The 10,730-nt window shown below is 42.3% G+C and overlaps 2 protein-coding genes across 2 annotated transcripts; one reads left to right on the top strand and one right to left on the bottom strand.

Moving 5' to 3' along the window:
• Nucleotides 1–341: 341 nt before the first annotated feature.
• LOC128746544 (protein LEG1 homolog) lies at nucleotides 342–2,796 on the bottom strand. Its single transcript, XM_053843662.1, has 8 exons — nucleotides 2,318–2,796; nucleotides 2,128–2,214; nucleotides 1,983–2,056; nucleotides 1,811–1,915; nucleotides 938–1,056; nucleotides 722–863; nucleotides 564–660; nucleotides 342–493 (listed from the first exon to the last, which is right to left on the bottom strand). The coding sequence occupies exons 1-8, from the start codon at nucleotides 2,775–2,777 to the stop codon at nucleotides 342–344; spliced, it is 1,236 nt and encodes a 411-aa protein (XP_053699637.1). The 5' UTR covers nucleotides 2,778–2,796.
• A 695-nt stretch (nucleotides 2,797–3,491) lies between these two features.
• On the top strand, nucleotides 3,492–9,113 carry LOC128771942 (syntaxin-7-like). The gene is made up of 10 exons (XM_053887846.1): nucleotides 3,492–3,566; nucleotides 4,712–4,848; nucleotides 4,928–4,997; nucleotides 5,090–5,180; nucleotides 5,260–5,397; nucleotides 6,083–6,129; nucleotides 6,203–6,293; nucleotides 6,362–6,434; nucleotides 7,230–7,312; nucleotides 7,909–9,113. The coding sequence occupies exons 2-10, from the start codon at nucleotides 4,764–4,766 to the stop codon at nucleotides 7,999–8,001; spliced, it is 771 nt and encodes a 256-aa protein (XP_053743821.1). The 5' UTR covers nucleotides 3,492–3,566; nucleotides 4,712–4,763; the 3' UTR covers nucleotides 8,002–9,113.
• The last annotated feature ends 1,617 nt before the right edge of the window (nucleotides 9,114–10,730 follow it).

The raw sequence follows: 10,730 nt of genomic DNA on the forward strand, positions 1-10,730 counted from the left end.
CAATCTTACAGAACACTGGTCGATAATCTGCTGGGTTAATTTGTTCCACCAAGATTTTAAATATCAGATTTAAATCCCTGTTGACTTGACCTTGTTCTGACAATTGCATCACATTTTTTGCCGTCAAAACGGCGCACTTTCTGGGGGTTTTTTGTGAAGAAAGTGGAGCGTTGAAACTCAACAATATATGTGTTAAAGTGGAAAGTTTATTGGGACACGTGTATTCACAAGAGAGCTCCATGCAGGTGAAGCTGACCTGGAATGTGAAGTGCGTTGCTCCAGTAACCTACACAGAGAAGTGTTTTTTGCTGTACTGTGCAATACATTGGCAGTCGATGCACTCAGCAGCTTGTTGCCATAGAAGTGATGATGGACAACACAGTGCCTGTGGCGAAAGCCGGATCGAGAAGAAGTTGCTCCAGCACCTCTCTGCCTTTCTCTCTGGTCACCACGGAGCACATGGCGCTGCGCCACATGTTCACCAGTCCTCCACCTGATGAGCAGGACATTAGTTACAACAAACGTGACCCAACTATGGATTAAAACACACACACACTTCTTACCCATAATGGTGTTCATGTTCTTCATCCAGGTGAAGACATTGAGAGTGTGGTTCTCATCTGCACTCAGGTCGGCGATGTTTGGGGCGGAATCTCCATCCTGGTGGAGGACCATGTGGTTGTATGAAGAGGGGGTGGGTGAGGCAAGAGCGTGGGGTTACCTTCAGAATTCTGCCAGGGAGGGGGGTGATGAACTTCTCAGATCTCTCCAAGCTGGACTGGAAGCGAGCGGCAGACACGTACTCGGCGGAGTTGAGCCAGCTTGAGGCGAAGGACATCTCAGTGGAGGTGTAGTGGCTCTTCCTAGGACAGCCCAACAATGAGGACGTCAGATATGAGTCATATCAGGAAAATTAAAACGGACGAAGGCGACTGACTTGGCGCTGCATGCAGCAGAGGCATAGGTGGAAGCCATCTGGGCCTCCCAGTACAGGCCGAGGATGGCGTCCTTCTTCTCGTTGTCGGGCAAAGGAGATTTGTCTGAATTCTTCAGTCCCTTGAGTAACACATCAAGAAGGTTTCAGCAGATGCAGAGCTACAAATGGACGTGAGTCAGTAGAGGGAACGGACCCCAAGATGAAATATAAAAATAAAGATAGCGATGCCAATTAGAAGACGAAAATAACTGAAGTGATAGAAATCGCAAAGAAAACACCAAGTAAATTGGGATGCGAAGCAAAGTATTTAAAATGTCATAATTAAATGAAAAACATAAATAAGCGCCACAAATAAATGCAAATAAAAATTGTATAATGCCAATGAATGCTATTTTCTAAATTATTTATTGACAACTCCACAGTTTAACAGATTTTTAGTCATGTCTCACTGGGCAAAAAGTGAATAAATAGTTAAAACATGAAAAAAAGAGATTTAAAATTATTTATTATTATTTAATAAAGCTTAAAACCATTGATTAATACCAAAGTATTAAAGCAAAAGGTTGACTAAAATTGTGTTCACATAATTGGAAAAACATAGCAACAAACAATTTTAAGTACCTAAGAAATATTCTGAAAAAAAGACAGCATTTCACACAAAAAAAGTTATAACAAAAAAGTTTTAAAAGGAAATATAAATGGATTATTATTTTATTTTTATAACTATAAGTTTTCTTATAACTATGTGATAATTATTAGAGGAACGCACGCTACCATAATAGAGTAGATTGCAGCCTTATTATTTAAAAAAAAAAATGCCAGAAAATTTTCACTTGTAACTCAATCTTGACTTTGCTGTTAACTATTTCCTACCTGGAAAAAGGCGTCCCACTTGGCCATGACGTCGGGATAGCGAGATTTGCAGTCATCATAAGTGGTGCAGAACTCAGTGACGCCGGCAGGAACCTGCAGCACCACCTGGTGGAATAAAAAAGATGAGTTTAGAATGGAATTTCCACCGGGCGCCATCGTTGATCTGACAAACCTGGACTCCTTCTCCGAAGAAATCGTTCTTTGCAGCAGACAGGAAGGGCATGGCCGAGACAAAGTAGCTCACGCCTGTAAGACAGAGTGCCAGCTTCTGAGTGTGTGTTTGTGTGTGTGAGTGTAATAGAGTGTGCGGTACTTACACCCCCACCAGCTTGAGGTGGAAACACACATGGGATCACCAGTTTGCAGGCCACAAGTTGTAGCACCGGTTGGGTCAGTCAGGCGCCCTGAAAGTGTGATTTGACTTTTGAGGCTCACAAAACAATGTTGATGTTTGTCAGGACGAGAATGGATTCTGCTTGTCCGGTGGTGGATGAGAGCAGCTCGTACCTGAGGTGAGCATCCACACCAGCTGCAGCGGCAGTCCCCACATGGGATTCTCAGTGGCCGATGTGCCCATGTATCCCATCAGAGGATCAGTGGCTGTGATCATCAGGCGGTACATGCTCAGGCGCTGCAGGAAGTTCCACGGATCGGGGTTGTACATGCCATTCTGGATGGGCAGGTCGGTCACTTGGCCGGCCGTTTGACCCCAGAGGATGGGAGCGCCGTTCTCCATGATCACAGCGGAGCTGCTGAGGTAGACAGCGCAGGCCAACAGGAGGCAGCAGGCGGTGAGGCGCAGCATGGCTGAGGAGCAGGGACTGCAGGCAGGGAGGGAGTCGAGAGGGTGGTCTCTGGACTGACTGCGGGTAACCAGACTGAGGCCTTTTATACTCTCAGAACACAGCGGGATGGCACTGCAGATACAAGTGCATGTGATACCGTGATGCAACGAACGAACGAACATGAGTTCGTGGACATTAAACACTACACAAACAGTCAGGAGTAAATGACCTTTTCCCTCGTGTGATCACAGATAGCGTTCTGGGGTATCGACATGATGAACAGTTTCATTTATTTTTGTGAAAATGCAACAAAAAATAAGAGTTTAATGACTTGAATCAATGAAAAAAAGAGCTCAATGACTAGAAGAGGTCAATGTTCACTCAGTCCTCCATGATAGGTCCCAATGTTCTGACCTCTTGACCCTTCTTCAATGCATAGATTTCTGGCCCCACTGTCTGACAAACAAAGATACTGTGAAACACAGGACCCAAAGATAGCCTGAAGGACCCGAGAGGGATCCTGTGGTGCAATGTGACTTTTGTGATCACATGTTCTTCTTAGACTGAACCAAAAAATGGGCTCAACTGTTTGAAACCACGAGACAGGTTGTTATTGCTCTACAGCTCCCTAGATAATATGTGTAACATCGCAGCGTATCGTAGTTAAAAGTCACAATATCGAATAGATCAGACTATTAACATTGAGAGTTGAAATGTATTCATTTAATTTTAGCAACCGCTGTAGTCATGCTATTAATTGATTAATAATAATAATAATAATTTTAAAATGTATTTTATTTAAAAAATATATTTCTTAATCGTTGTAAAACACTCATTTTCTGAATAAGTACGTAAAATAAATTTAATTTAAAAAAAAAAAAAAAAAAAAACGAACTCAGCGAAGCGTGAGCGTCATGTGACGTAGGAGTGGCAGAATCAGGAAACGGCGCTGCTGCAAGTCAACAAGAAAGGTAGGGTTGAAACTTTAACTCAGCCGACACTAACACTAAAACATACCCCCGCTGACATTTATACGACATTTAAACGTTTCGATTGTAGCGAGGCGTCGACTGTAGTCGACGATGTTTTCTCTTCGAATTGGCGACCACAGATTTACCTCAGCTACAGTCACAGCAGCCTGAATAACACGCAATATTCACCTCGAATCGGGATCAACTGACTCGCTTAAAACAAGGGGATTTAAAGGAAAACTATTCTCTACTGAAGACTCGACAAAGCTGCTTACTAGTTTCCGCATTTCGTGTCGTAGTGAAACACCAGTAAATACGCAGAAATCAGGTACAAAATGGCGAATTGGACTTTCTCAAACGTCAACCACTAACAAGTGAATGTCCGTAAAACCAGAACACAGTTTGGTGCTGACATGTTTGCGAAACTTCCCATGTTGTTCAATGGACCATACAGGAAGTCTGTATGTCTCCTGCTCTTTCAACCATTAAACGATACCTTCCAGAGAAAACGCTACGCTGTTATGTAGTTTTGTTGTGTTTTTCTTTCATGACATTCGTCTCGATCGATCACTAAATTGATATACAGTCACTTCTTCATGTTTACAGATCTGATAGATGTACACATTTCACTGACTCACTTTCAGTTTCTTCATTTTCATACCGGATGCCAGCAGAATTCAAATGAATTTTACCATAAAATTCATCTTTTCGTGATGTAATAATGAAGTGGCACACTTCCGCTCACTAACCAAGCTTTCAATTTTCTACAGCAAAGTTAGCTGAACTATTTGACCTGGTACAGTATCAGACAACATCTACCACATATATGACCCTGACCTCACACTCACTGCCAAGTGATATGATGTTCACAGGGCCGTATTCGCTCACTCTAAGTTTCAATACTGAACAAAATTGTTTACATCTGGCTGAACTTTAGCTGCGGTTCTTGGTCTATTTGTTTTACCAAGTTGGATGAAGGGTCTCTAACTGATCTCTAGCCTTGACCCGTACTTGTCAAACATTTGTGGGACAATACTCGATACAGTTCAGGAGTCTGGTGATACAATGTTGGTGCACGGGCGTCTGTTTTATCACTGATATAGAACAAAGTACAGAAAGTATGAGACGATTCTTTGTTTCTCCAGGGCAGAAATACAGGCAACCTAGTGTGACTGTGTTCCCTCTCAGCTCGCCATCATGGCCTACCAGGCTGCGTTTCCTGAGGAGCCCAGTGCTCTGGTGAACAACATCAGCTCCAACATCCAGAGGCTGACCCTGCTAAGTAATCCACTTCATCACACCGGCTTCATTTCTTTATTTAGCAAGTAACCTGTATTTTTTTTTTTTTTTTTCCACCCAAGCATCGGACATCCAACGGGCCGTGATCAAACTGGGAACAGATCAAGACAACGCCCTGCTTCGACAGTCACTGTGAGCATCAGTTGCACATGATCACAAAAAGGCTGTGTATTCTACTGCAACGAAACAGTCCAGACGTTACTCAGTGTATTTCTGGTCTCAAGGCAGCAGAAGCAGCAGCAAGGGAACCAGCTAGCAAAGGAGACAGACCGTATGATCAAGGCCTTTAGTGCACTTCCTGTGGGAGTTGATCAGGTGACTGAATATGCTGCACATTCCCATTGGACCAAATGACAGGATTAAACCTTTGTGTGTGTGTGTGTGTGTGTTCCAGCGCCAGAGGAAGATTCAGAAAGAGCGTCTGTTAAATGACTTCTCAGCCGCCCTCAACAGTTTCCAGAAAACACAGCGGCAGGCAGCCGACAAAGAGCGGGAGTTTGTGGCGCGAGTGCGAGCCAGCTCCAGGGTGTCTGTGAGTCACTCACATGATCTGCATAAGGAGCAGCAAAATGAGGCTGTTCCGTGAACACATTCTGGCGTTCTGCTACGACTTGTGTTCAATTGCTTCTTGATATTGTAGTTCCTCTCAAAGTTGAAACTATTGGTTACACACAAGATCAATGTCATCACATGTTAATCCACAATGTTTAAAATTCCAATGAGACAAACACACAGTGAGGTGATCAAATAGCAGACAATTCTGCATGTAAACACTCTAGTTAAATCCATTAGAGCTAACAGCATTGAATTAAAGCACCTTGTCACCTTGTCACCCATAGTTTGCGGTTGATGTTCGACCATTTATCAGTCACTACTTATCTGAGCATCACTGTTTACTCTGATAAGATAAAACTGTTTGTTAGTGGATCAAACATGGGCGGGAGGTGTTCCCTCACTAGAAGTGGAAGGTCACCAGGGTCTTTCTTTCCCGCTTTGCTACAATGCTGATCAGTTAAAAAAAATCAGGAAGTGGATCTCACTGTAATCCAGAGCAGCTTTGACTCTCCCGTATCTGAGTTTAGTTTACTGTAAGAAGGTTGCAGGTTCCAATCCAGCTTGAGATAGGTGGATTGAGCTCAAGTGGGTTTCTTCCTGGCACTCTGGTTTCCTCTCACGCCGACCAGTGCGTTAAAGTCGGACATGTTTTCCATCTGCAGGGAGGGCCACCTGAGCTTGGATATGGAGAAGTTTCACCTTTTCAAAGGTTTGCTTTCGTCTTTCTATTCAAATATAAGGTCCACTGTTTTTCACTGGTGTCTTCTCTGATGCGCTCGCAGTGACGACAAGGCGCAGATGCAGGTTGAAGCCATCACTGAAGACGACCTGAGGCTCATCCAGGAGAGGGAGTTGGCCATTCAACAGTTGGAGGTGTGAATACATTTGAAGTCTATTTTTGTTTAACTCATGCCTAAAACAATCCCTCTTCACATTCCTAGAGTGACATCGTAGATATAAATGACATCTTCAAGGACCTTGGGATGATGGTGCACGAGCAGGGAGACATGATTGGTGAGCACACATGCTGACTAAATATTGACAGAGAGAAACTCAGAGTGTAAATAACCTGTTCAGGTTTGCATAGTTAAACATATACCATTGTATGTAGATCGCTAAAGTCTGTTTTACTTTGCCTAAATTGAGCTTCACAGGACTGAGGAAAGGAAGAGCTGAAGCCAAACTATTAGATGTTTCATTGAAAACTGCCTTGCTTGACTGCGACTGTTGCCATGGAAGGAGCCTATAGAAGTGTACGATGTTTGTAGAAATTCTGTTTGATTCCCCTCCTTTGTGTCTTCAGTTTTATCTTTTAGTTGAGGCTATTTTGGTTCTGTCTTTTTCCTGTGATTTGTCTTGTAATAATGTAATATCATTGATTTAAAGTCATTCATTGTACAGAAAATATTTGCTTTCTGGATTAAGAAAAACATTACGTAATGGTGACATATATAGGGATATCGCTGATGGGATTCATGTTGAGAACAGGCTTTTAGCTGGGAGGGCGTCTGGGCGTCTGCAAAACATGAAAAAATGGACGCCTGATTCTCGATCGTATCTTGGCCACCAGATGACACCGGTATATGGCGGCATCTGGTGGCCAAGATACGATCGAGAAGCTACTGTCAAGCTACTGTTTTTCAACTAGATCTTAAAGGGCCGTTCTGAAACTGTCTTTGCTGTATTCACGACCTAATATTGAAGCAGCACATGCATGGCAACTTTGGCAGGATGAAAACTGACAAGTCTGTAAACGTCTTCTGTTTGAAAAAAGCTGAATGTCTGACAGTTTTCTGATGTGTCCTGCAGACAGTATAGAAGCCAATGTGGAAAGTGCCGAAGTGACCGTCCAAAGCGCCACGCAGCAGTTGGCCCGCGCGTCTGAGTCGCAGGTAAAAACACAGACGTTTAACAGAGCAACAAAAGTAGCTGCACAATCTGATGTAAAGTCCAAATCTACTGAATAGATCTGTCTGATCTTAGGTTAAAGAACCCAACACGAACTCACTAGCTCATGTTCCTTTCCTTTTTTGTGCACCATGTTGTCAGACAGGGCTTGTTAAGCCTCCTGATTCACCTCATTTTATAGACACACTAAAAAAACTGCTGGCTCGGCAAAAAAAAACAAAATAGTTTGCATAACATGACAACTTCCAAGACAGTGAAGTTCAGCCCACAAACTCAGTCATTCACAGGTAAAGGTGTTTTTATTTAAATAAAAAGCGTTTACCACCACTGACTCAGTCATTCCGGCCAACAAACTATACATTTTGAGTGAAGTTGCTCCAGAGCTTTAGCTACGATGAGTCCACAACAACTCTTGTTATTGCTCCAGGTCAGTTGTCCTGATGCCTAATGTTAGGTCAGAGGTCTCACTTGTTGCTGGCAGGACAGTCCTCTTCTGGTCCACAGTCAACACATCGATGAACCATCCATTTCTACCTTCAACAGAAGGAGGGAACTAACAATGTCTTCTCTCCTCCTCCAGAGGAGTTCGAGGAAGAAGACGTGCATCCTACTCATCGTCTTGGCTTTAGTCGCTGTGGTGGTGGGACTCATCATCTGGGGTGTGTCCCGTTAACCAACCTGTTTGTCACACCAGGACCAAGTGTGAAGACCATTTAAAAAGTCTTCATGGCGAGGGCTGCACACTCCCTGTACCTGTATGTACTGTACACTCTGTCAGCTTTATTTTAGGAGTCCCACTGGAGCATGGTTTATATTCTGGACAATCTTATGCAGTATGTTTGTAGTGAGGGATTTGGAACGTCATCAACATCGGTCATCTTCAATCGAAGGACAAGCTAACACTATGCAACCGCTTAGAACTTTGATGTAGCAAAGTCCACAAATGCATCGGTTGCTTGATGTGGGTGAATGTAACACTGTTGCACTGAAGGAGTGTGTGTGGACCAAATCACTTCAGATCTTAACTTGTCAATGTACAGGACTGCTGAGGAGTGGAGATCAGACAAAAGCAGATTTGACTTCTAGCTGCTGAGCTTTTAGTGATGATTCCTAAAGCTATTCATTTTTTTTTTTTGGACACTGAAAAAAATGTTGCAAAAGTACTGTTTTTGAAAGTCAGAATTCATGCTTTATTTCGCCCCCTTCACCTCAGATAAGCATGTTTGTCTTCAGCCGTGGAGGATGTGGATATAAATATCACAGAACTTGACACAATTGTCTCCCACACTCCTACATGATTTACCTTTTTTAACATGTTGAGATATTTCCCAAGCAGCGTATCGGTTCTGCGCACCTGATGAAATATTTGTTGACTTTCCCTGGTGTGAAGGAGAAAGTAAACACTAATGGTTGCCATAACTACCGTTGCCATTAATTCCGATTTTAATGTATGATCAACTGTATAATCTAATATTGAGCGCAAGCTGCCTTAATAAACCACCTTAATGTTTTTCAGGTGAAATGTGTTATTTGGGCTATTGAAGTGAGCAGTTCTCTATGAGAGGGGAAGCAGGATGACTTCATCAAAGCGCGACAAAGTAATACAGACTCACAACGTGATGCGTCTTACTTGCTGAGCGTACTGCTTCATCTCAACCGCTAGAGGGCAGTGGGAGGCTGACTCACATAGCACTAAAAACAGACGTAAATGATTATTAAATAAAAAACGTTTACCACCACTTCAGTAAAGGTAATGGCAAAAGACAACATTTTGCAACGGAATACTTTTCAAGCTACATGTTACTAAAATAAGTAATTGCAGTTATATATATATATATATATATATATATATATATATATATATATATATATATATATATATATATATATATATATATATATATATATATATGTATGTAATAATGTAATATTTGCTAGAACCTTCAGGGTAGAAGCGCAGCAGCGATGAGTGAACTTTTCTTCTTCTTAAACAGAAATCTATCAGCACAATCTGATTTAGTGTTCCTCATTGAGGATGTTTTGGTGACATTACCTTGTATAGATCGGTGCTCTGAAAAAAAAAACCCTCATAAAACTCTGACCATCAAGTTCAAACCTGCTGTCACTGAGTGTAGACTTAAAAACCATAATTGGAAATCTTAAACTCATTCGCCCGACCAATGGAAATCTGTATCAAAAACTGACCAAGAAACAGTGGCGGCATTAAAAACAGAGAGAATCTGAAGCGGTAGGAACATCAAGAACTGTCAGACTCCAGATATCCATTTGAATTTCATGGAGCGAAGCTGAAATAGAATGAACATTTGGAAATAACAGGTTGTCCACAGTGCAACGAGAAAATGCCAACACTGAACGACTCGATCCAAAAAAAATAATAATCTTGAGAGCAAATTGACAAAATGTTCCTGTTTATTTCTTGCTCGGAACGTGCACCCATTAGCGGATGAGATCAGGGAACAGACAGGAGTCACCTCCAGAGCAGCCGTAGAGTCTTGGACCCGTGTGTGGAAGTCACAGATGTGTGATGCAAAAGGTAAAAGTTTCCTTGGCAGGAAGAGGCAGAAAAAGGATTTGGACGTGGCTGTAAATTCATCAGCTGGGCAAAGAACATGCTGGGGTTGTGCGTCAGTGGGACAGGAAACATTTAGAGTTGCGTACACACAGAAAATGACAGTATGCTGTCAGGAGGTGAAGAGCTTTTCCGTCCAAACAGTCACCGCGGGGGGAAAGTCTGAACAGGTAGGAGCTGTTCAGGACGTGAGGCAGGAATAACATAGTGATGCTTTTTTTTCTGAAGTCACAAAAGTATTTCAGGCGCAGAGACCATTTAAATAATGATAGTATAAAAAAAAAAGACCTGGAAAATCTGTCGATAATGGCAAAACCTGACCTGGTCGGAGAATGTTCCCGTCTGTCGTGATCACAGAGAGACTCATCTGGACAAATGCTTAGGCTTTTAAGCATCGAATGGCTTTAAGAAATAACAGATGGAAATAGGTTAAATAAGTGCTGTCGCTCAGGCAGAGACGTATAATACCCTTCTTCCAGACATAGTCTGTTAACAATGAGGGCGATAAGTGCGATCGCAGAACAACAAGAAAAGGTTTTGTTAGCCTGTTGTTCTGTACTGGACGCACAAGTCACTCTTCTCCATGGTTTTCGTTTTGGGACAAGAGAATCTGGGCGTAAAAAACAGCCACAGAAAGGCGACCAGGGGACACCCCGAGACGGAGAAAACTGTTTGGAACCAGACATATTGTTCATCTTAAGTACATCAGAGGTAACTAGCAATGTAAGAAAATACTGATACACTCAAATATTCTGATCATGTACTGATATATTAAGTACTATTTTATGAATAAATACTTGGATATGTTTGTG

This window comes from Synchiropus splendidus, chromosome 15, assembly GCF_027744825.2.
Source record: "Synchiropus splendidus isolate RoL2022-P1 chromosome 15, RoL_Sspl_1.0, whole genome shotgun sequence".
Classification (NCBI taxonomy): Eukaryota; Metazoa; Chordata; class Actinopteri; order Syngnathiformes; family Callionymidae; genus Synchiropus; species Synchiropus splendidus.